The 27,239-nt window shown below is 41.0% G+C and overlaps 1 protein-coding gene across 1 annotated transcript in view; it reads right to left on the reverse strand.

Moving 5' to 3' along the window:
• Positions 1-7,783: 7,783 nt before the first annotated feature.
• Positions 7,784-27,239, reverse strand: part of sfswap (splicing factor SWAP) — a 116,051-nt gene continuing 96,595 nt past the window's right edge. Inside the window, exons 16-19 of the mRNA XM_053687699.1 lie at positions 25,830-25,967; positions 21,132-21,305; positions 20,351-20,423; positions 7,784-8,486 (exon numbers count right to left, since the gene is read on the reverse strand). Of these exons, the coding sequence (XP_053543674.1) occupies positions 8,427-8,486; positions 20,351-20,423; positions 21,132-21,305; positions 25,830-25,967 (445 nt within the window). The 3' untranslated portion in view covers positions 7,784-8,426. The remainder of the gene's footprint in view (positions 8,487-20,350; positions 20,424-21,131; positions 21,306-25,829; positions 25,968-27,239) is intronic.

Raw genomic sequence — 27,239 nt, forward strand, 5'->3', positions numbered from 1 at the left:
GCCGAGCCAACCAGATTGGTGCAGGTCTGATGTAGTCACTCCTATTGACTCTACCTTTTATAAGCCAACCGGTCCCCAGAGATAAGCTGGTTCACTCACTTCATCTCAGTGAACATGTAAGATGCAAGCCTTTAAAAAAAAAAAATCCTTTGTTTATTTCTGCACGTCTAATCTGATAAATCTGATAGGGCCAACGCACCGGAGTCAATGCGGAGTGTAGGGGAGAGATAAGAGAGGAGGAATGAAGCTTCAGACAAATGCCATTAAACATCTCGCTAGTTTCTCCCACAAGATCCTATTCCAAATTAGACTTGCAAATAGTCTTTTAGAGAATTTGGATGAAATATTCTTTCTCTGGCTCTTCTTGACATCCCAAAATCGGCAGCCAATGAACCGCACAAGCCAAACCAACATGACGAAGAAAAGGACCTCAAAGAAGAATGGCAGAAATGCATATATTTGACCAGGGTAGCTTATGACTCGAAACTTGCTTTTCAGTAATTGCTTTATACTGGTTGGGTTCACAATAGATACAAATCCTATCCCAGGAACACTGAGTGCAAGGCAGGAATACACCTTGGAAAGGATGGATGGGATGCCAGTGCATCATAGGGTAACACTTATCCCAAAAATACCGTGCAGGAGGCAGCAATACTCCCTGTCTGGGATGGATGGGAGGTCCATCATAGGGCCACACTCATACACACCCATGAGCATTAAAATAGCCAGTCCACCTTGTCATGTTTTTGGGAGGTAGGAGGAAACCGCCAGAACCCAGAGGAAACCCAAGTTGATATGGGGAGAACATTTGAAACACTAAATAGACAGTAACCCAAGCTCAGGGTCCAACCCCAGGCAGCAACACTATCCTCTATGGCACCATGCCATCCACCTGTTAACATTTCTTTATAATATTTTGAAGTCTGAGCCTTCTCTATCGCATGAGGGTTACCAATCTGGGAGGCCATACTTCTGCCAAGACACGTGAAACCAGCCACTGCAACTTTTTCAAACTGTTATTCATGTAACATCATACAATATCTGATTGCGCTCGGAATGGAGCACTTTCTGTACTTTCTGCCATCTTCTGTATGTATACAAGAGCTAAAAGACATCTGCAGAGAAGAAATCCATCCTTCCAAACCAGAGTGCAGGGAATGATTTGAAATCATAGATCCCTGGCTTGGGGGACACGGTGGCTAAGTGGGTAAGCATGTTTACCTCGCACCTCCAGGGTTGGGGGCTCAAGTCCTGCCTCTGCCTCACATGCAGAGTTTGCATGTTCTCCCCATGCTTCAGGGGTTTCCTCTGGTCCAAAGACGTGAGGTGTAGGCTGATTGGGATTTCCAAATTGTCCATAGTGTGTGAACGGGTCTGCGAACTTGTATGCAATTGTGCCCTGATTACTTTCTGTGTGGAGGTTCTCATGGTTTCTGTGTCCATGTGGATTTACTCCAGGTTCTTCAGTTTCCTCTCACCCTCCCCCAAGAACTTGACAGTCGGTGGACTGACTGCTCAAAATGTTGACGCGAGAGTGCATGGTGTCCTGCGATGGACTGACATCCACTCATCAAGGGTGTATTCCCACCTTTTGCCCATTCTTCTGCGATAGGATCGAATCCACTAGGACTCTGACCAGAATAAACCTTACACGTAAGATGAAAGAAAGAAAGAATGATCTCGCAATGAGTGAACTAACTATAGAAACATATTCACATGGGAAAACATATTCACTCCAGTAATTTATCAATAGTTTCATTTATCAAATGTGCCCCATAAATCGGAAGGCTGCTGGTTTGTGTGATTACATCAATATTGCTGGTTAGGAAATAATAAAAAAAAAAAAAGGCACCACAGAAACCAAATGGTGCAATTAAGAAACAGAGGGAAGTGATTTACTAAGTGCCCCAAAATGTCAAACTGAAACACAGCAACGAGGAGAGAAATAAAGCAGTTGACCCTACATCAACTCATTCCTTGACTAATTTTAATGAACAAAGACATCTACGCACATATTATTACATAATGGAACTCAGTAGAGTTTAAGTGCATAAAACCAGTGCCAGCTCTGGGTGAGATCCCCCTCCCTTCTGGGAACTCTAAACGCCTGAAGTGGTTTGGCAAGAATCTAAAGCAGTCAGAAAAAATAAAAATAAAAATCTGCATCTAAGAACCACATCAGGAGTCATTTTTTCATGGCACATCTTGAGCTCTTTAATTTTCTCTTGAATTGATGGCAGATTTGAAGCCTGCGGTGCTGCCATTTTGCAGCTTATTGCCTAGTTTAGTTCCTACAGCTGTTAGAATATGTAGAGGATGGAGAAAAGCCACAACAGAGAGCAATTGCATGCTATACTTTAACCACTCCGAGTTCTTCTGAGGACTCTTCATCTCATAACTGGCAATTGTTTCAACAGTGTGCATTGCTGGTACTGATGCTTTTCTTCAGATGAGGTGTATAATGCAAATGATGAATCAACTCACCAGGACGTAACTCTACTAGTTTTTGTTTTGTTTTTTTCCCCCAGCATGCAAGATGAGGATTTGTGCACAGTCTGTGGTCGGTGTGGGCTACATGAATAAAAGCGTATTTCTTTTGTTTGTACAGAAAATATGGCAGAATACGGTTTTATTTTGGAGCTCAGTATTGCAGGGTTTAGGTCAGGCTACTGGAGCAAGCCACTGATGATAGACAAAATACGAATATCGTGTTTCCTATTCGCATCATGTTAACGATCGGAGCCGTTGTCCCGCAAGCAAGGTTGCCAGGGTCACAGTCGGAACAAAATTACTGATAGAAAAAAGCCCGTTCAATTTCCATGAACACTGGCTGTGGAAACCAAAGGGGAAGTGTAAGTACAGACCGTGTATCTGTGATGTACAGAACAATTTCTGATTTTACGATATAGTATAAGGATAGGAAGAGGATAATGTTTTGCGTATTACAGGCACTGCAAATCAGAAATGCATGCACACCACTGTTTCCTCAGAAAAAGAAAAATGCATGTCTTTTATGCAAAGACCAAATGATTTCTAAAGAGCATATTTGTGTGTTTTTTTTGAAGAAAAACGTGTGCAGATCTGGCAACCGTACTTCTCAACTTCATACTCGTGCCCTTCAAGCTGCAGATGAAAGCACAAATCTTGTACCCATGTAGCTTTTCGTCTTTCACCCTGATACACGTGAGCGTCCTGGAAAACAAACAAAAACAAATAGTGCACCTGGTATTCGTATCTGCGTTTGTATTAATCTAGAACACATTATACGATCAATCTGGATAATTAATATTTGGTTACATTCTGAATACATACAGACACATTGCATTTATTATTTATTTATTATTATTTTTTTTGCAAAGAGCTTGCCAGCATAACGCAGTGTAGTTTAATATACTGGGCAGCCACGTGAAATGGAATTTAAAACGGCCATTTATTTGAGTGTAAATCTTACATATTGCATCCTCAGGTACTTTCTTGGCCATTAGTGCCATTCCAAAACAAACACTAATAAATCTTTTTCTACCAAACTGAGGTATCTTTTCAGGATTAGTGATGATGGAAGACTTGTCCATTCCCATTCTCCAAGGCAAACCTGCACGCCGGCATGGCAATGATGATTCACAAGTGGCTGAATAACCCTCTAGAGACAACCTGCTTCGGTCCAAAGAAAATCCTTTTATCCAAATTAATTATGTTAATTAGCAATACCCATAAAGTAATCCATTAAATTATTTGTGACTTGCTGCAATAAATATTTTACATCGGGGTAAAAGTTATTTACCAGCACCATCTAGTCAAATTAATGTGTTCCTTCCAAAACTATTAGTGATCCATTTAACAGATTAATGAAATACATTATGCAGTATGATTTTTGCACTCCAGCTCGGCCCCCCGACAAGCACGCTCCTGTCCGAGTTTCTGTTTAAGAACTACTCAAGGATTTCCAAAGTATTTCTAATCTCAAAATGAGGTCTGTGAAGCACAGACAGGGGTCAGGGAAATTTTAAACTTGTGGGAATACAGTGGAAATAACAGTCCAAAAAGTGACGACTGGTCCAATAAATCATGCAGATTTTAATAATGCCCATTACTTGAATAGTATGGATTGTGTTCAGTAATTAAATCTGTACTGAGGTGCTTTGTGGAATTTTATTTATTTATTTTTACACAGTTAAAGGGGCTACTGGTATTGCAAAACTGTTGAGAACCTGAGTCCTAAGCTTTGTAAGCTCTCCTGGTAAGAGTGTGTGTGTGTGTGTGTGTGTGTGTGTGTGTGTGTGTGTGTGTGTGTGTGTGTGTGTGTGTGTGTGTGTGTGTGTGTGTGTGTGTGTGTGTGTGTGTGTGTGTGTGTGTGTGTGTGTGTGTGCGCGTGTGCGCGTGTGCGCGTGTGCGCGTGTGCGCGTGTGTGTATATATTTCCCCTATACTGCTTATCCTTTTCAGGGTCACAGTGAACCTGGAGCCTATCCCAGGGAGCATGGGGCACGAGGCGGGGTACACCCTGGACAGGGTGCCAATCCATCACAGGGCACACTCACATACACACTCACACACCCATTCATACACTACGGACACTTTGGACATGCCAATCAGCCTACCATGCATGTCTTTGGACTGGGAACCGGAGTACCCGGAGGAAACCCCCGCAGCACGGGGAGAACATGCAAACTCCGCACACACAGGGCCACGGTGGGCATCAAACCCCTGACCCTGGAGGTGTGAGGCGAACGTGCTAACCAATAAGGATGGATGGATGGACGGATATATATATATATATAAACATCAACTTTCTACCCACCCATCCAAACTGCGCATATAAAGTTGTATAATTACACTCACTTTATTTAATGAAATTAATACGCTTCATAAACTTGCCAAATCCATCTCCAGAATTCAGAATCCATGCATCATTCAGATATAAAAGCATAATTAAAGTTTCATTCATCCGCTGTGGCTTGAAAAGCAGAGGAGATGCGTCTCTTTGTGTAATTGAATATTGGCAGTGTACAAACTAAAGAGTGTGTGTGTAAACAAATCGTTAATCTCTGATTAAGGAAATGCCTTTAAGCATCATCGTACAGTTTAGTGAAAGAGATGGACTTTAAAACATTGCTCACTCTCAGCGCAGTGACTTACTCAAAGAACTCAGTTCAGCTTTTTTTTTTTTTTTTTTTGGACTTCACAGTATTTGCTCAGCCAAATAACACAATCCAGTAATGCCTTTAGCAATACACAGACCACATTTGGGCAGTACAGGGCTTCTGGGAAGTCTGAATCTCAGTGGTCAAGTGTGTTAGACACCACCAAGCACAGCATGCAGGTCCAATCTGTCAGGAGATTTAACGAAAGTGCCCTTTCTTTCTTGCTTTAAAAACAACACAAAAAAACAATTTAGCAATACCCGACAGCTATATCCCCCCCATCATCTAACATCTACTAATCTAGAAGGTGAAGGCTAACACAGATTCCCTCTGGTACACAAAGGCTCTGGTAGCATCTTTTCAAACAGAAGAAAGCACTTGGAGAATGCACACTGCTTCTTCTGTGTACTAACAGTCTCCAGTGATAAGGGGAAGACGAAGAGCAACCAGAAAACAGGGTGGTTTTCCACAGATGGCTGTAGTGTAGTCATGAATCAATCTTGTAATTTTCAGACGATCGGGTGAACGCTCAGACGAGGTCCGTGATCCGAACAGGTTAATAATAATGGACTTCATGAACTCAGACCGGATTCTGGAAGACACAGTGTAAACTACGCTGATGGGACCACCGGGACAATCCAGAAGCCAGATTAACAGGTGCAAGAAATAGAAAACATATCGAAGAGATCGGAGCCCTATTCTTCGTACGTGGATCATCTGGAGTGGACTGTTGACAATTTGACATGAGACTGTTTTTTTTTCCGCGTTCTTTGCAGTTGTTGAACCGAGAAGTCCGGCAACTCAGACCTGCTCGGGATGAGGTCTTTAACGTGAACAGACATTTAGATGATTCATACACTAAACGTTGTACTACATGTCGCTTAATTGGGATTATATGTGATGAATCTACTCAAGATAATATTGTAATATTGAAAATATTGGAATATCAATATACAGTAGTTGCAAAATTGCATGTGGAAGAAACAAAGAACAACAACAACAAAAAACGGGGGAAAAAATCGTGACTGAATAAATATGTGCTCCCCATATCTGTGAAACCCCTAAATTAGTTGTGGGGCAACCAGCTGCCATGTACCTGTATGCAATCAAAGTGTCACATGAAATCAATATAAATGCATCTGCTCCTGGAAGATCCCAAATGTTGTTAGAGAACATTAGGCACTAGCAAAACAAGTGTGGGAGAAAGTTCTGAAAAAGTATCAACCAGTATTTTGGCAAAAACAAACAACCCCTACCCCTCCCCCTCCCATCCGACATCCTGCAGAGCCCCATTAAATCCATTATTAAAAGCTGAAAGGCTATGGAACCATGACACCTCCACCAAAAGTCAGTGACATACAGTACTGTGCAGAAGTTTTAGGCACCCTATTATTATTATTTTTTTAATATAGTACAAACTTTATCGTTTTTTTTTATATTTTATGACGTCTACATTATCGAGTCAGTATAAAAACATTTTAGATTTCCTAACGTTAGTTTTCCCATAATTGCCCATAATTAAATGTTACAGAAAAATGTTTGCATGTCAGTGAAGAAAGCAGCGTATTAAGTAGTAAGAGACACTTTGAAGACAAAAAAACACAATGAAGGCTGCTGGATTTTGCCACAAAATTAAGAAAGTCTCCAGAAGAACCGTGGCTGGTTCTGCAAGATGCTCAATAAAACTTACAGCTCATTTCCTTATAAATCTGCACTAATTCTACCTGGGACTACTTTTATTTTATTTTATTTATTTTTTAAAGAATAGGGTCGTCACACCAAATATTTCCTTTGTTTCATTAATTTTTACTGCTCTTTACAGTATTTTTTCAAATTATTTTTTTAAATGGAAAAACATTTTTCATTATTTTTGAAGGCATCTTTGCTTTACAGCATTTCCATGCCTAAAACCTTTGCAGTACTGTATAAATGCCAGTTAAATTCATTTCAGTTCCAGGTTGTCATACTACAAAATGCAGAAAAGGTTTAAGAGGGGTGACTACTTATACAACACTGTATTATTATTATCTTTAAAAAAAAAAATAAATAAAAAAAAATAAAAAAAAAAGAAAGAAAGAAAGAAAGGAAAAAATGAGACCTTTTAGCTGTACTCACGTTCAAAGCACATGAATCGAAGAAGGCTTTTGGCTGAATGCTCGTTGTGATGACGTCACATGGCGCTTCTTGGCATAACTCTGTGGAAAATCTGCTGTCATTTTGAACAATTGCAAGCTCGTGTGAATATTATAGAGTTTTCTTGATTTGGTGTTAATCTCTGTGATTGGAGGGACCGGATAAAGTAGCAAAATCTTGCGCAAATGTCATTTAGTATCCCATATCCACATAATACACGTGTAAAGTGCATATTTTGCACAAGAAATAATTATAAAAGAAAAAATCTCCAGGCTCCTGTACCATTCGTACGATCACCGACTTGCTGCTCAAGTGATTTCAAGTCTCGCCATAGCTCCCGTTTCCAGGCAAAACAGGAACACGCAGTTATCTCAAAACAAGTAAATCCAGATACACTAATCGGTCAGAATGACCATGATCAGTAATTCTGTTAAAAGTTATCTTATCTTGGATCTTAAGCAGCACACACTCTGGACATAATCAGACAAGGACATAGTGGTGACACGAGATTTTGATTTTTTTTTTTTATTGACTTCAGTTTTACAAAGCAGATGCAAAGAAAAGCCTGTACAAACTTACAGCATGAAGGCCACATTAGTTAAAAGTAAACAACAAAATCTCGAGCAGCCAAAGGCTTTAGAAAATGAACCTGGCTGGAAAAAAGAACTGAGACAGAAGAACAGAAGATATCATAATCCTTCACAGAAGGATTTAACACCGCCCCACTGGTAGAAGCCAAATCACACAAGATGGGGTTCCGTTATCAATTTAGTCAAATGTTCTAATTTGTTCTTGTAAAATAAACGGTGGTTAAATTTTCTGACTTTGATATTTTCTTTTACAACAGCACCTCCTGCAAAAAAAAACAAACAAAAAACAAAAAAAAAAATAAAAAAAACTAAACATGGGAAAGCCTTAAACCCACAGACTCAATAAACCCTGCATGCTGCATGGCTCATCACATACCTTGAGCTCTTTTACATTAAAGGGAAACACCAATGGTGCTCGGTGTCATTAAGATCCATAAGAGTATACGTAAAGGGATAAAAGCACATCAGTACAGCCCTGCATTGCAGTGCTGAACGGTGCTGATGCAGGTTGACGGTGACGTTCGTGGCTGGCTCAGTCGTCAGTCTGCCCCTTTTCACATCTCTCAGGATGGGTTGGGCTGCAGGCCTTTAGCCAGCATTGCTCGTACTTTAGCCATGAGGTCCTGTATTGGGGGAGGGAGAAAAGCAAGTGGGGTGAGTTACACTGGACTGTACGGTGGCCGAGACGCGCAAAACAAAATCACAAATGTTAGAGCAAAAGAACAAATCAGAAAACAAAATAACAAACCCAGAAACAAAAACAAATTATAAACACAACGGCAAATCTATAAACAAAATAACAAGGCAGAAAACACGACGCAAACTCGGACAACATGGAAACAGCAGGTATACTTCGCCAATGGATTGCTTACTGATTGGACGACACATCCGTTAAATTGAGATATACAGGAAGTACAGCAGGCTGCAGCAACCGCATAACATGATCACGTTTTTTCACACAACTTGTGCTTCTGCTGAAGTAGCCGAACACCTGTCCTGGTCCACGGAGCTCTGCTCTTATCGCATTCCTGACCTCATTTAATGGAGAATAGCCCCCTCAAAATAGCGCCGAATAAATTCCATCTTCTCCTTTCTTGCCAATGTAAACTTTTATTTTCTAACATTTAAAGTCTTGCTACGGACCAAAAAATGGTTTAAAGTAAACACAGACGTCTGTTGTAGTCTGTTAATGTACAGGAAACAAAGTTGTTGACAATTATTACTTCCTGTATATCTTGATTGACAGATGTGTCGTCCAATCAGTGGTAAAGTGATCCATTCGCTAAAATATAACTACCTTTTCCGTTTTGTCCGACTTATTAATGTGTTTTCTGACCTGTTGATTTGTTTTCGGGTTTGTCGTTGTGTTTTCTGCCTTGTTCATTTGTTGCTGGATTTGCCGTTGTGTTTATAATTGGCCGTTTCGTTTTTTTGTATTCGTATTTGTGATTTGTTTCGCACTTCTCGGCCACCGTGAGATTGAGTCTGGGAGGCAGAGGGGAAAAAGAAAAAAAAAAAAAAACATCAGAAATGATCAGTAATAATTCAGAAGTAAATTAGAAGGCAGAACCTCTGAATGCAAACAGACAAACAAATCCCAAAGCAAGTCAAATCGCAATAGTTGAAAACATACATCAACACTTGTGCACTGCTAATTCATGGAATTATCCAATCAGCCAATCATGTGGCAGCAGCGTGTTCCATAAAATCATGTCGAGCTTCATCTAATGTTCACATCAAGCGTCAGAATGGGGAAAATGTTTGTTGGTGCCAGATGGGCTCATTTAAGTACTTCAGAAAGTGCTCCTCATCTCGGATTCTCACACACGACAGTCTCTAGAGTTTACACAGAATTGAGAGGAAAAACAAACACCACCCAGTGAGCCTCTTTGATGAAGGAGGTCAGAGTAGAATGTTCAGACTGGTTGACAACCAGACTCAAATGACCAGTCTGTACAATCACGGTGAGCAGAAAAGCATCTAAGAATGCAGAGCCAGACGAGCTACGTCTCTCGGCCAAGAACGCCAGCAGAAATCTGGACGGTTAAAGAATAAAGATTTTCAACTACGATAAACCGATAATTTATTACGGCTCGAATCCTAACGCACTTCTCTAAAATCACCATGAGGAGCGTCCTGACAGTTAAGCTCATGGTATGAAGAGGGAGATGTTGATCGACGTCACACACATCACAGGCTGTTCTCTTCGCTGTGGTAACGAAACCGTTATTCCCCAATGCAGCTTACACCTTGTTTTGACTTCTCATGTTACCTCATATGCACTCTTTCTCAGCTTGGACAAATTGGATACGCTCAAATTGCACAAGTAGTGCCGAGCGTATCCGTAGAGGTGTGTAGATTCCGTGAATATATTTGCGTCTGTCTCGGAAAGGTTTTCACATAAGGAAGTTTTGACATTTTCTACTAAAATGGCAGGCTTTCCTGAAGTGAAATGTGTTTCTCCTTCGCATGGATCTCAATTACAAGTAAAGGTCTAGCATTTTTTAAAATTCTGCTAACCCCCAAAAGTGGAGAAAAAAAAAAAAAAAAAAAAAAGGAGAAAATTACATTTTCAAAGATTTCATTCCGAGCCCATTAGTCTCTGGTTTCATTTCCTGAGGTAAATGTCAGTCACGGCGTTTGGTGAACACGAGTCTTGTCGTCGCTCTTGACTTGACTGATCACTGTTCGTGCTTACATCTGTGCTGAAACGATCGCTGATTAACTCAGTAACTTTCCTTCTGTTGGCTAAATTTCCCATTTATTCATTAGCATTGAAATATATTCGCGGTCGTCTCTACAGTGATAGTGTAAGCGTGGGTGCATCGCAAGATCATTTGACAACTGGTATTTAGAGCATCTGTAAACTGAATCTATTAGGGCTTAGGAGGGTCTGCTTTGCTATAGTATGTAACCAACAGATTGCGAAGCATGACCTTCCCTGACTGAGGAAAGCGCACTTGGCTCGCAATTAAAACATCTTTATGCAGACTGTTTTTGCAACTGTGTTTATCTAAAGCGATCTCTGCGTGCAGAAAGCGTAAACAAGATTAGAAAGCAAGTAAAACCACTTCTAGATTTTGGTTTTCATAAAGTAGACGTGTCAATGTATCTCGTCTTTTTCTTGGCTGTTAGACGGAATCCAGCTATTGGGTCATCCGGTGGGTTTTCTGAGGACGCCACACATTTGTGTACACACAGTGTATACATTGTGAAAGTACGACCGTCTATCATGGAGGTATTTAAACTGAGGGGTATGCCGAAGGAATTACAGTGCGATGGAAAATACCAGAAGATAAATATTGACTGTGTCGACCTTATGAACCTTTTGCAGGAGTTCGGCAGTATAACAATTAATTATCACTCAATAATATGCCTAAAGAGCAGTCTTCCTTTGTCCATAATCAAAAATGGCAAGCGGTGAATGAATCTGGAATGACTGACAGTCCCGCCCTCTTCCCCAGTCTCACTTCAGTAATCATTTTCCATTTCCCAGACTTCCCTTTCTGTCAGGGTGAACGGAAAGTGCTTCGAGTTCTTTCACGAAATGAAATCAATCAATGTACAATACATCAGTAAGCATAAGCAAAAACGACAGTAAGCATGTGGATACCTAACCATCACACCCAGCATGCAAACATGCTCTTTAAAGGGATTTAAAAAAACAACAACAAAGAAACAGATTTTTGTCATCATCATCATCAGGTGCTAGGCAGCGGGTCAGTGTTAGAAATGTACTGATGATATCTGAGATATCTCAGACACTGTACTGTGACGTAATTTATCACAACGCAAATATTTGCCCTTCTTATGACTAGGTAAATATCAGGGTTTTCCTGAGTGTTTTTGCCGAGGACCTCGAGCCGAATGAATGTGAAAAGGCATTTAGGCGACATATCAGGATGGATATTAAAACTACGGTGAGAGTTCTATGTGCTGACTACAAAATAAAATAACCAAGTAAAAGAAAATAAAAATTTTGAAAATTCAGAGGTGGCTTGATCTCAAACGAAAAGGTAAGCTGCCAAGAGAAATGACCAACAATCAGGGTTTGGACGAACGTCTGTGCGATTGGTGTGTGACAGATGCTCATCGCCAAGCTAATCAAAACAGCTGATTGGATATTTCTCCGTACCGTCACCTCAGGATGGTCGTTGCAACCATAAACTCGGATAAGCAAGGCGTAAGCTATCGATACGGTGAACCTCAACAAAGAATACATGCTCTCAGGGAGTAATTCTAGTGGTTGTTAACAATAACGATGGCGGATAGAGAAAAGATATCACTAATGTAGCCTTTTTTTTTTTTTAAACAACTAAAGAAATCGCTAACCTAGTTAACTTAAATAGATATTTATGTACTGAGTTAAGCTACGTTATCCAGTGAAGAGTTAGTTGACATTTGTAATAATAATAATAGTAATAATAATAATAATATCTCGACTGAACTAACATTAGTATCTAACAGGCTGTGCTCACATGTAACTTCTTTTTCTGATGAAAACCGCATGTCAAAGCTTTTTTCATATGGAAAAATAAAAAATAAAAATGCTGTTCCAAATGCAGTTGAGATCGTCCCACAAGAAGCTCGGGGTGTTGTTGAAAACATGGTTTACTCCAAAGGATTATAATGTAAAACAGGTGCTGACCGCTTAAAAAAAAAAAAAAGAAATTACTGTTGAAATAAAACAAGGAATTGTCTCTCGGTCTCCTTTATGTCATTTGGCTGCATGTTCAGAATAATTACATATGTATTTCAACGTGTTTACAACGTAAGGTAGTCCACATATATTTTCATGAAATCTCAAACACGTCATTTGGTGAAACGAAGAGTGTGTTGCCAGCTTCCTTTCACAAACATGGGCATGGGTAATGGTGGAAAACCATGTGAAATAAAACTTAATTTAAATTTTCCTTCGAATAATTCCGCCCCAACCCCTCGCCCTCCCCACCCCCAAAGCCAGAAGCCAGACAGCATCCGAGCCCTCTGAAAACCTAGTTAAAAACCCAGTATAGAATAGAACGTAAAAAGAGAAAAACAGCTCTTGAGGCCTCAGATAGAACATGCATATGGATATTAGCTTTTAAATAAAGAAATTTTCTAATCAGGAATGCGCCACCTAGGAGCGTGTATGGTGTGTATGGTAATCCCTGCCTTTAAATGCGCCTCAGGACACGGTCGTGTAGCTTCCGGGGTCACGGAGACTCTTTCGGCATATCTAAGCCTGCCTGTCACTTATGCAGTTTAAATCCACCATACTACATACTCATCTGCTTCTTTTACTGTTTGCCTATTCATTTATGTATTACATTCATTTATGCAGAGAAGCGTTTCATCTCAAGGGATTGCACATCGACATATCAGCATAGCGCGCCATTGCATGATACGGGTAGCGTGGTGTACTCGAATGTCAGCTACTGCTTCAGTGCTGATGTGGAATGAACGGAGTTACGCGCAACCCGCTTCCACTCGCAATCTGGTAAAGCTAATGTTTCACCAGTGACAGCTTAATGTGCCTTGCCTATTTATGAGAGAGCCGCCTTCAGCACCTTTTCATTGAACTGCTCAGTCGTGCTGTTCCGGTTTGAAAGCAGTCCAACCTGGAGATTATGCACCGCAGCACGGAGATTTTCAATCTCTCAGAGCAGGAGGCGTTTTCGTAGGAGGCGAGCCAAGATGAGCTATCGGCCCCGGCCCTAGCCTAGCCTCGCTTCGCCTCGTCCGGCCCGACTGAGATACCGATCCAGAAATTCCAATAAACCCCACCAGAAATAATCATAAAACAAACCAACCAGTGACCGAATGCAAACATTCTCGTCAGCATGCTCACACCGAACGGTGATGAGGAGGCGGATAAATAGTGCGCTGTGGGGGATGGCGATGCAAGTGCTGAATAAAACTCAAGACGTGCAGTACAGTATAAAACGCCGACTCACCAGCAAGGAGAAAAGAAACTACAACAACAAAAAACAAAAACACCACCACAGAAAGCACATTAGCAGACGCCGAAAGAGCTCGCCTGACCTTCTCTCTGATTTGTGTCAGGTCAGCTTTATTTATATAGCTCATTTAAAAGACAGCCCGTGTCAGTACAACAACAATCTGTAAATCCAAACAGCAAAGAAATATATATATATATATATTTTTTAAAAAGAAAAGAATAAAACAAAAGCATTAAAAAGACATAACAGATGAAAAGACGGAACCAAAACAAAAGACCTGATATTGCAGACATTAACAAGACTCCCATCCTAAGAAGAAAAATAAGTTTTCAACCATTTTGATAAGCATTTTAAAACTCTGGTCAAGAATGATGGCAATGAGATGGCAATGAGATGAGTTCTCACTACGATGATCGGTATCATTTCATCACCTGAGGTAAAAAAATAAAATAAATAAAAATACTCATGACATTTAAACATGAACCTCACGGTAATCACTTGGTGCGACTGTTCTCTGTTCATGCTAACGTCGATGGTGAAATAATCGCTGATCGATTCAGTCACGTCTATCGGTTAATATCAAATTATTTGGTCTGACCTTTGTCCGCAGTCATCTGGATAGTGTGTGTAAACGCTCTCCTTTGTGTTGATGATGATGTGAAGGCTTAGGAGGACTGAAGGCATTTTGACAGACGTTATCTGATTACAAACTGCACTGGTTAGACTTACGTCCATTTTGAGATGGCATGTACAGTTGCAATCAAAATTATTCGATCCCCACTGAAAAGCCGAATTCATTGTCAAAATGTACAGACTTTCAGCTGTTTGCGATGAACAAATCAAGCAAAAGTTTTGAAAAAAATTGAAATAGTTCGACACAACGGATGCTTCAAGTGGTTTCCCCAAATTCAACTGAAAATGCAACTTGTAATGATTTCTCCAGTCTCAAAATTATTCAACCCCTTCATGGCAAACATCATTAGTACTTAGCAGAGCACCTGTTTGCTGTTATGACCTGTTGCAAATGAGATGCAAAGCCAGACACCAGCTTCTGGAAGCGTTCCTAAGGAATCTTACCCCATTCCTCATGAGCAATGGCCTCCAGTTCAGTAATATTCTTGGGTTTGCGTGCTGAAACCGCCTTTTTGAAATCCCACCAGAGATTTTCTATGGGGTTCAAGTCAGGTGACTGTGATGCCCCTGTAGAATCTTCCAGGACTTCTTCTGCAACCAAGCCTTGGTGGAATTTCAGGTACGCTTGGGATCATTGTCCTGTTGGAAGGTCCAACGATGCCAAGCTTCAGCTTCCTCACAGACGGCATGACGTTTTCTCCTAGGATTTCCTGATACTTCAATGAACCCATCTCGCCTTCCACGCGCTGCAGGTTTCCAGTGCCAGAGGATGCAAAGCAGCCCCAGAGCATCACCGAGCCACCACCATGCTCGACTGTGGACAGAGTGTTCTTTCTTCATTCTTCTTCCTCCAGACATACCGCTGATCCATCGTGACAAAAAGTTCCAGTTTTGTTTAATGGCGCCAGCTCAAGCACACCTAATACAGCTGCATCAGGTGTGCTTGAGATAACACCTGTTTTGCATATTTGTGCTGTTGTGATTCTATTCAGGGGGTTGAATAATTTTGAGACTGCAGAAATCATTACAAGTTGCATTTTCAGTTGAATTTGGGGAAACCACTTGAAGCATTCGTTGTGTCGAACTATTTCTATTGCTTTTGTTTCATTTATTCACTGCAAACAGCTGAAAGCCTGTACATTTTGACAATAAACCTGATTTGCACTGGGGGTTGAATAATTTCAATTGCAGCTACTCGACACTTAGCTAGCAAGGTTTTAGACATTCTCACTAGCCAATGAAAGTAAACTGTTTTTAAACCCCGCCCACACAAGAGGTTTGTGCCCGAATGCTGATCATAAACCATGAGTGTTTTTCTCTTCTCTCTCATTGTATATTTCTGTAAGTTTCTTGAAAAGTTACGTTCAATACTTTTGGCACAAGTTTAATTCCATATTCCACAATTCAGCCACAGCGACAAACAAAGGGTTTTCCCAGGCTGCCAAACATTTAGATAAACTCTCCTGGCTTACTATAGGAGCAATGTTATCCATTCAAATCTCTTTGTCTTCCTGTCAAGGCTTTAATTACATCCTATTACACCTCCAGAATTGTCAGGGGGCACGATAATCATCTAACATCTATCCACGAGCTGATCCCTACGTGTTACATATGCACTTTATGAGAATAGTTGAACGCTGACCACTGCTTATTTTGTGGATTAATCGGCAAACAACTATATAAGGTTGTGATATGATACGAGTGGTGAGACGTGGCGTGAAAAAATAGCAACCTGCAACGCACCGGCGAGCTCGAATACTACGAGTGGTGATCAACAGCACCTACATTTCTGACTAAGCTGAGATAAATAGCTTCCTATGATACAGTGAGTCATTAAGACTAACCAGATTGCTGCAATATCTTCGCTGTCATTACACTGCGTCAAATAAACACAGCTGTGTGGATCGCAGAGCTCAAAGCGGTCACGGACAAAAAAAAACATTCTGTTTTGCACATGGATGCTGCAGCTGTTTAGAAGGAAAAAAATAAAATAAAATAAATGTTCTCACGCACTGTTTGTTTCACGGTTTGTCCTCAGCAGTGAATGATCATGGTTCCAGTCTATATTATATTTACTGTGCTAATGTAAATTCATTTGCTCCACTGTTTACCAGAGCCTCAAACATTCCTCAAGATTCCACAGGGGGTGGAATTTTAATCTCTTTCCACCAAGCACATTTCATGCATCACATTATGTGCTAGTTAGTTTAAATCACCAGGCACAAATGGTGTTAGGATAAGCAGTCATCAAAATATCGCCCACTTTCCTGCTAACAGTGTCAATTCACACGAGTCCTCCTGATCTTTATTTTTTTTGGTTAAGCAATTGTATCAACCCACTTCCCAAAAGAGTGTCAATCGTTCAGGACTCTAGACCAGGGCTCTGGTCTGTTCATGCAACCCCTTCCTAATTACTACTTCTTGAAGCAGAGAAGGAGTAAGTAGATTTGTCCATTTAAATGCTCTGGAGACACTCCAGTGCCATGGAAATGTTTTTCCCCACACACATTTACTCTCACATGAGGGCTGCACTACATAATTATTACAACAGATTGGATTCTGGAAGATAGATATTTTGGGGGGAAAAAAAACAACAAAAAAAAAAACAAAGCTGCACAAATGAGCTCGCTAAACAATCACAAAGTGCTGTGCCATGATTTAATATGCGTATACACATAAATCTGGCAATAATTAATCTGATGAATTATTAAATCTGATTGATCCGAAGGTGTTCTACATTCCTGCAGAAACGTAGAACGCTCTACAGGGTTCATTAACTTTCAGGCACCACCGTATGAGAGAACGGCTCTGGAAGGTAGTGCGAGCTACCAGAGGTTTATACTAATGCGCTCGTTTCTGCAAATCGTTTCTATAGTAACAGCTCATTCACAGGGACTTGTGTGGCAGATGGCACCACATAATCTAAGATTAATAATAAACAAATTAAAAAGGTTTTGTTAACCCTTTCTTTGATATGGCGACGTTTTCTGTCAGGAGAGTTTTCTTTGTAAACTTTCAGGACAGAGAGCTTGCCTTTTTTGGTCTTATTTACACCAAGCGGGAGAAACAAAGAGTGCGTGCTGAAGGAATGACTTGTTTATAGCTGCTATAACGTAAGCACTGACAGGAACCTTGGAGATGTTCCGCAACGTTAAAAGTAACTATTATAACAAATTCTACAACAGAATGATGTGTCATTATGTAATAATTATATTATATATATATATATTATATATATATATATATATATATATATATATATATATATATATATATATATATATATATATATATATATATGAGATATATATATATCTCAGCACACCCAGTCATCTTTTCTTCCTTACATAATACATTAAATAAACATTCCTCCATTTTCCAACCTGACCTCTATCCACCTCAGTCGTAATGTATGTAAGATTCTCCCGTACAATCATTTTAACACGCTTTCCTGTATTGATATGAGAACAGAAAACCTTCTAATCACAGTCTAAGGGGAGTTGTTTGGGTAGGTGATGACACTTACAAAAAAACTGGCACTATCTAGACCACTTTCAGGAGTTCTTTAAATGTTTAGGTTCTCTTTCAGTACTGAATGTTGCAGAAAATATAAAACCTCTAAGGACAAACTTAGGGCTTCAAAAACTTTCAAGTGCCTTAGTTATTTCAATATAAAAACAAAACAAAAAACAAAACAAACAACCTTCAGGAAAGTCTAAATACTTGCATACATGTTGTAAAGTTGAAGAAAATGACATTACAGCTTTGGCAAAATATTCTCTCATGTCTGTCTAATCTTAAGACCTGTATACTACACTCGTTTTTAAAAAAAAAATTTTTATTTATTTTTTTTTAAGACTACGCACATTTTTGGCATGGTTCAGAAAACATATTGATATGCGTTGCTGGTGTGTCGCAGGCTTGCTTGTGGACGGAGATCGATATTAGGTGAAATTTATTTTGTGCAAAGATCTGACAGATATGCAAAACACTGGCTGTGCAGAGGCATGGCTCGCCGTGAGCTGCACTTCTACACTTTTAGTGCTGGATTGTACAGATTCTAACGTGGGCTGACATCTTTAAAAGCTGAATGAACGACTGAAGCCTTGCTATTGAGCGGTGCCTGTACCGACCGGTGTGTCAGTGAACTGTGTAACAGATGACGAATAATTGGCATGTGTTGGGAGCAGGGTGTTCGTCAACATTGTCTCACCAAAAAATCCTTGATACGTTGGCCAAATGGAAATTCTACAGTATAATCGTATATTTGAAACTTTTTGTGAGTTTATCAACTTGCCCTTGACTTTGTTCCATTAAGGATCTCAGTATTTTATAGTAGGATTTTTTTTGTCCATAGTAATCACTCATACGCTACAGACACGGTAGGCAGATTGGTTTAAAAAATGATGGACTCTTCCTTACAGAGTTCAAATTTTTTTAAAACTTGAAATGCAGACATGCCAACATTGCTAACAAGGAAATCCTAGCAGGCAGCGAGGATAAAAAGTAAGAAAAAAATCAGGGCCCAGCTACTTAATTATTAGCAGTTCCTCATTTTCTGACCAAAGAGAGCACAGTCTGAACAAAGAGAGTTTATTGGCTCACAAGACCGAGGCTCATAAACTCAGAGGCCAAATTCAGCTAGATAAAGTCAACGTGGTCTTTTACATCCCACGTCCTTTCCCCTTCAGTGAACTGGCTTTTCTGTTGGGTCTTCTCTGTTGTAAATACTAATGTCATGCAATATATTTCTCACGAAATATAATAAAGCATCTTACAATCACTTGCTATCTCTACCTCACACACCTTTACTCCATATCATTACCTTTTTTGCTCCAACTCTCCCTCATGCTAATGACAAATGAATAAGATGCAGGGTCATCATTTACACGTGATGATTATCTCCATCTAATCAAACTAAAAGTCATCTGCAGTGCCCCAATCTCCATCCATGTGAATGGGGTTATTTCATATTGCTCTTTCCCTTAAACATTATTCATATTATAATACCGGGGGGGTGGGGGTGGGGGTTCTTAGCGTTGCCGTAATAAGTGAGAGTGAAGCGGGAGGACATTCATACAGCAATCATACACACACACACACTCCAACGGTCTGCCTACTTTAAGCCTCCTGCCTGTACCATTATTTGTTTGTGTTATCAGTAGGAGCGCTAGGTTGCGTCAGCAGCTGTTGGTTTTTAATAGGAAGCATCCCTTCGTTCGTAGGTGCTGTCTGGGTTCAGTGGTGTCAGCATCGCTATGTAATGCTGCCAGCAGAAAGCATAAAGCGCTCCAAGGCTCTGCAACTCTATCCACAACAGGATATTGCTTCAGCCACAATAAAAGAGTGCTTAGCAGAGTGAATTTCCCTTCTTCATGCAATCAGACGGACGTGAGCGCAAGTTCTGGCAGCTAAGCAACAAGCGCGGGTTTGGTGAGTGTGTTTTCATCCTCGAGCTTTCCTCACATTTCCAAACACAATTCCAGTAGAAGAGAAAGGGATAACCAAACATGTGCTCCTTCACAAAGGATGAGGGCAGAGATCAGCTGGAAGCTGTCGAGGGTGACAGCTGCACGGCATCAGCCTGCTGAAATGACATTCTTTTTCTTCTCGCTTACAAATACACACATATACACACACACACCCCCACGGACATGATGAGATCAAGAGGCAGTCGTATCATTCGGTATGAAAGGAATAAAACACATAGGGGCTTTGCTGTTATAGGAAAATAATCAGTGACAGGGCAGCGTGGTGCGACCCGGTGTGATGCGGATTTGCTGTTACCACCCTGAAGTTCATCATTTTCCAAAAACAGCACGTTTCATTTTGATTGGACATTTCTGAGACACAAGTAGCCTCACAGCTTTTCATGAACAGAGAGTTACGTTCATCATATTTTGCCTACATACCTGAGTGATTTTGGTTTGAACTGAAGAAATAATGGTTGACGCGACCTGCTTGTCTTTTTCCTGTGACGCGTCCCTGTAAAAGCAAAAAAAAAGAAAAAAAAGAACGAGATGTGTGTCAGCAATCGGCAGATACTAATACAGTATTCGTAGAAGCTGGCCTATATAAAAAGCCGCAAGGACAGACTCGGGGAAAACAGGAAGTCCAGGTCTCTGCTGGGAAAATAGAACTAGAAGAACTGGAGAAATGCTATGAAATATTCATCCGTCCCCAGAAGATCTGAGACAAGGCACAAATAACCCTACGGGTTTAACGGTCCCCCCCCCCCCCCTTCTGATGAAACCTGAGAAATTCTGACAGACTACTCTTATACACAGATGTCCCCTGTGGTGATTTGAATACAACAATCAATAATGGGGAAGGAACAACAATAACAAACGCAGTGTGTTCACTTCATTCATTTTTCCTTGCATGTGTCAAAAACACATTCTGAATCGGAAATCGCTCTGCGATTCAACGCTTTCATGTTTCATTCAACAGGTCATTAGTCTAGATGTCAAATCATGCCAAAACTGCAGGATACTTTAAAAGGAAAGTGACTTCTTTTGTTGTGATGGTAATGTGAGATTCACTAAGAACACTGTGGGACACTGCTGTGACTCATGGGGGGGAGAAGAAGAAATTTCTAGAAGCACAGCCATATATAATTCACAACATACACATCGTACACTCCTTTACTCCATAGCACTCTCTAGCTAGCAGAATACCATGAGATTACTTTACCTGGAGCTCCTTAAGCTAGATGTGGGGCTAGATGTAGGGGAGGAGCTAGCAGTGTGGGCGGAGACTTTCCTGCTTGCTCTACCCCTGTCTGGTGAGGCTGTGGGTGAATTGGAGGAAGCCTTTGAGTGATGCACTGATTTTGACGACTTCTTCTTTCTCCTTTCACGAGGCGATCTGTGAAACATTTGCGTATAGGGTTATATTAAAACAACTCGATACGCTTCAGGAGCGAGTAGACTCTTGCAACCACTCTTGTAATTTTAGAAGTCACAAAGTACACTTAAATTCATTTAACCACTTTATCTTGGTCTTTATCTTTATCTCATCCGGAGACTCTTGGGAACGCTTGTGCGCGAGGCGGGAATACATCCTGGATGGGACGCCGGTCCATCGCAGGGCACCATGCATACGCACAAACAAACGCATATCCTCAGACATTCATTTGCACCTAGGGGCAATTTAGCATAGCGAACGTGGAGAAAACCCATGGAGACACATTCTCTCCACGTTTGTGTGGATTTCCTGCAAGTGGGTGGATTGGAGATGCTAAATTGCCCCTAGGTGTGAATGTGTGTGCATGGTGACCTATGATGGAGTAGCATCCTATCCAAGGTAAACTCCCATCTTGCTCCCAGTGGTCCTGAGATAGGCTCCGGATCCACCGTGACCCTGACCAGGAAAAGGCAATCAAGCTAGAATAATGAATGATAAAATGCTGCCAAGTGCCATTAACAGAAGTCACAAATTTCCACAAAGAACCAAAGATCATATCAAAAGAGTTAGAGCAGCTCCTATTATCAGGACACAATTAGCAAGCATGTTCGTCAGATGAACCCAGACTTTAATACTGTTCTTCACCAAACTACTTGGTGATAAGGACTATATTATTCACTATACAGTCATATCAAATATGAAGCTTGAGAACTATTATTAATTTGCTTATAAGCAGGACCAAATTTCCATGGCACTATTTTGTTTTCTCCAAATGGCAAACTCAGAGGTTTGATGGCCATCAGCCATCCAGCAGGTGGGGGGTGGGGTGGGACAAAAAAAAAAAAAAAAAAAAAACCCTCTTCTATCTATGTTTTAAAATAAATAAATAAATAAAAAATATCACCAACTGCAAAGTCAAAAAGGCCTGGAACTACGACAAGCACTTCTCTGCTTTCTTTCTCCAGAGAATATGTGGGTCTGGGCAGAGTGAAGAGTTAGCAGGAGTGTGTAATGTGCACTACATAGCAGTATAATTAGTGTGAAGGCACACAGTGCTACAGCACGCTTGCTGCAAAAACCTCTGGGGCAATGGAGTCAAGCTGGGCTTCAGTTACAGGAGTGCAGGCTAATTTCAGACATTTTGGACATGACTCGTGAATGGCTTGGCCCTTTCTCATTCTTTTAATGACAGGACGGAATTGTGCTTTGTAATCGCTGGAAGGTGAGAAGTCATTCGGCGAGCGGTAGGAGTTGTGGGATCCCATAAGTGGGATTCTATCAGCAACTGCGCATGAATTCAGGAACCTTGAGTTAGCATACTCAAGAAAAACTTGTTGCACGTTGTTCTAGCACAATCTGCACTACTAGGGGGTGAATAATGAAGGGCTGTGAGCCGAGCCATAGTCGTAAGATTGCAGCGCTGCTAGGGATTTTGGGTGTGTTGTGGTGTTGGTTTAGTCGACCTTCTACATGTTCATTCTGGAATTTGTGAACGAAAGAAATGCCCTGAGATTGTGCCATCACATACCATACATAAAGTATAGAGATGGAAGATGGCAGATTTTTGCCTGAGCTTTGAATATTCTTAGTGTCTAGGAAGGTGCAGCCTTCATATTGCAAGATATGGTCACCGAAAAGGTCACTATAGTTTATGTTCAAAGTTGGGGGCAGAGGTGTGCATAGGGATTGTGATTTTGTGCTACTCGACAAAAAACTGGAGTGGGCAGTTTTTACTTTCAAATGGGCAGGAGTGGGTGGTCAGATATGCAGCTCGCCAGACAAAGAAAAGCTGCATTCCTTTGGGAGTGGGCATGAACGGTCACAATTCCTTTAAGAGCAGGCGAAAATTTGATAACAAAAACCAGTCCAATGCACATCTCAAGATGAAGGTGTCGGGGTGACGGTATGCAACTCACGGACAGCTGCAAAGAACCTCAAAACTTCATGCAATTGCGGTTTGTCTGCATGCAGCTAGTTTAAAATCTACATTAAATGTTAAGATCATATTGCGCCTAAAACAATAAACGTCAGCTTATTTGCAGTGGCAAAGAGAAGTTCTCATTTCGGAACTCTTTAGCTCTTCAAAAGGGGTCCAAAGCCATAATGTACGGGATGTTGGCCAAATCTTTCCTCCGTGGTTACAGTGGGTTCTGAAAGAGTCTGAAGGACCACCAGCTCTGCTGATTGTGAGAATTTGTGTTGGATGCTCTCTTCCCAATCTGAAAATGCCTCCCGGCTCCAGCACACTACATTACTTTCATGTGGCAGGCGATTTTCTTCAAAATGACGTACGAGTGATGCAATCTAAGGATATAGCTGTTACAACGAAGGCTTTAAAGCTGGAGCGCTGTGTGTAGGGTACTGGCAAACACCACGGGAGCCAAGCTCTAAGCTGACAACAGCTGCTATTCCTGGCCTTGCTTCCTCTCTCATCACATGCTGAGAAACAGATTCCCTGGTGCAGGGGAAACAGAGGGTTTAATGACACAAGATGGCACTTTTCAAAAGCGAAAACTCCTGGTTGTCCCTCCAGTAGAACTTTGAGGAAAGACATTGGGGGGGAAGTTTCCAGAACAATTCAGCCTGATCCAAAAGAATATAATTAAAGGTGGTGAAAAAGGGGGCTGCGCTTCGGATGTTAGCGTGACCTTTACTCTGAGCCATTCTTTAATAATTCAAAATTGCTTTCTGGGTCAAAAGCGAAAGCGTGGTAATTGGAAGATGGTTAATTGATGATGGTTTCAGGCAGAATCTAACAGTATCCACTGATTAGGAGCTGCAACTGGACTACCAGAACACTTGCCTATAGAATTTGCCAACTGGAAAGTTCTAATGCTAATGAGGGCACTGCCAATCAAGTGAGTCACACTTTCTCCTTATTCCCACTGGTTGATAGATACCAGACTCTGTAGATCAATTCATGCTCATCTAGCTCATTTTTTCAGTACCTACAAAAGTTCTCTCAGCCCCAACTGAGCCCTAAATAGAATTCAGCCACATGCTCAGGCCTCTAGCAGGCATTTACAGGCCATACATTCACTCCATGTACTGAGCCCTAAGCAGCCTTCCCTGACAACTTAAAAGTCCTGTTAATCCCCCTCATGAGGCGTACTGTCTGCAGGAGGCTTTACAGCCCAAAACCTTGCTCACTGGCCAGCAAGTACAACAGACCAGTGAGTCCTGAAGACACTATCACAGGGGTACAAACTTCAGTTTCACTGGCCTCAGGGCCCCAGGAATTTTCTTCCCTCTTGGATAAAGACAATTCAGAACTAAAGTTTCTAATCAACATACTTTTCTAGATCAGAAGAAGGACGGTGGTGTCTGTCTAATTCTAGAATTGAGAGGGACGGACTGGTTCCTAAAATCCCTCCCGTGTCGCATGTTAAGGCTACCAGATATTATTCATCCGGTGCCGCCAGAAAACTGGTTGATGGCAGTGGCTCTGCATGACACAAATTGCCACGTCCTCACTGTCCCAGGAGACAGATGCTTCTTGAGGTTTGCCTTCCAAGGACAGGCACTCGAATTCAAAGACCTCAAAGACCCCTCAGCCTCTCTCTCTAGCACCACAGGTGTTCTTGGTATGCGTATACGTGCGGCCCTGTCGCTTCAAAGGCATCAGGATACTGCCATATTTAGATGAATGGCTCCTTCCACTAAGGAGCAGGCCATCTGGGACACAGCACTCAATCTCTATCTTCTGGTGAACTCAGAAAAGAGTTTCCTCATACTGAAACAGGCCACGCACTTCAACAGCAAGAATGCTAGAGACCTGGACATCCATCAGCCACCCTCTCCACTCACCATCATAGGAGGTGTGTATGACTTTGATTTGGATTTGATTATGGCAAATCAAAATGTTTCCATTTAATGAAGCCTTTCCCGAACTGGCTAGACAGTGGTAAGAGAAGTTTTGCCACACTACATTCATCATGTACTGCATGAATGGATTGAAGTACAGAGAAAGCAGTGTGGCTACGTTGCAAGTGGACATAATACCATAAAACAGTAGACTTTTAGTCAACAGCTAATGATAGCTGTGACTTTGGCCATTAACAAGTCTACAGCATGAGAACGTGAATTGTGCAGTCCTAGTGTTTAAATCGATGAATACAAGCGAGTCTGTGGGTTTCTAAGACTACTGAAAAAGTACTGACTATTCAATTATTTTCAAGAATGAGAAGAGTCTACGCTTATGCTCACTAGCCCGCTTGCACTGAGAGAGCTTGGGTTATTCTGAATTATTGTACTAATTATGCTGTTAGCTGAATGAGCACATGAGGCTCTAGACTCAAAAGTGAAGGACTTTCACTACAAAAACCGAAACAAACACGTACGTCAGTTTTCTTCTGCAGGTATTCATCAGTTTTTTTTTTTTTCCTGCAGGTGTTGAGTACTTGAAACGACAAACCCCAAAAGGCGGACGATACCGCGTCTAAATAATCTTTTCGGCAACACTAACTACTCAGTGTGTGTGTGTACCTGGATCTGGACCTCGACCTCTTCCTGCCCATTCCTGGGCTGTTGCCAAGGCGATAGCTGCTGCCTCCGTAGCGCTGTCTCTCTCTTTCTCTTTCCTCACGACGCCGCTCTCTCTTGCTAGGAGAATGGGATTGGGATCTGACAATAAAAAGGGAGAAAGGTAGAACAAGTACAGAATTAGCAAGTGACTCACAGCAGGGCAAACAACCGGGATACACTATATATCCTTGTAAATCCTTGCTAGTCCTTTAATTAAGGGACTTATTTATTTATTTATTCTTTGGCCCATCCTGACTCGGTGTTCTTTTACTCTCACTAATGATACAACTTGTTTACTCTTTTTTCATCATTAGAAGTGAAATGTAAACTGACAAAAAAAAAAAAAGGAGAGAAGAAACAAAAGAGAATGTTCTAGTAGTCCAGTGCTGTAAGCTGTACGATACAAGAGCTCCATCCTTGACTCCCAAGTTAACAAAGCAAGGTATGCTTGAAATTCTTTGACTTGTAGGGTATAAAAAGTCACATCACATAACCACTCTAACCTGCCACTTTCAGAATAAAAACCGTTACAAACACTGGAACATCAAATCATAATTCAAATTTTTCCATTACCCTTACTGGAAAAGTAGCAATCTGAATTGGGTAATAGCGACAAGTTCTCCCAGGGGTCACACACATTTACATGGGTGGTGACAATGGAGTACACTCCGCTTAGCTGAATGGCCCATCCACGTAATTTAGCTCATGTATCTAGTTTAGTGGTGTAAGAGCCTGCTACATTTCTCGTTAGTCCTCTAGCTGAGGGATGGCATGACTGGAGAGGTGCTGCTGCACTTCCGTGCCTCGGGCTCAAGTAATAATCCATATTATAATAATGAATATATTCAGTATTATAATATGGATAATGTTTAAGGGAAAGAGCAATATGAAATAACTCCTGTAAAGCATAAAAATCAAATTTTCTATCTTTCCTCCACTAAAGGCGTTCGGACAGCAACTGAACACTTGGGGAATGCCACAAACTAACAAAGTAATTTCAGGTACACACACACACACACACACACACACACACACACACACACGCGCATTTATAACCTCCTCACAATCAGATTAGACTAGTCAGGAAAAGGAATATACGAGAGAGGAGGGTGTCATTTATTCTCAAATAAAGCAATATACGATGATAAATGAGATTTAACTTTCAAACATCTCTACGCCACTCCTGAGATTAACTTTAGGAAACTTTAGGAGGTGAACTCAAATTCATAAAGCATCTGTGATCAAACTTAGGCCTGCTAACCATAAAGAAAATAGTGCGTCCAATGGAAAGGGGACGCTGGTGGGGGGAGTAAAAACAGTACGTTTTCAGTATAGTCTTTCTAGATAACACTCATCTAATGTCCCTCGTAG

This window comes from Ictalurus punctatus, chromosome 18 (genome assembly GCF_001660625.3).
Source record: "Ictalurus punctatus breed USDA103 chromosome 18, Coco_2.0, whole genome shotgun sequence".
NCBI classification, from domain to species: domain Eukaryota; kingdom Metazoa; phylum Chordata; class Actinopteri; order Siluriformes; family Ictaluridae; genus Ictalurus; species Ictalurus punctatus.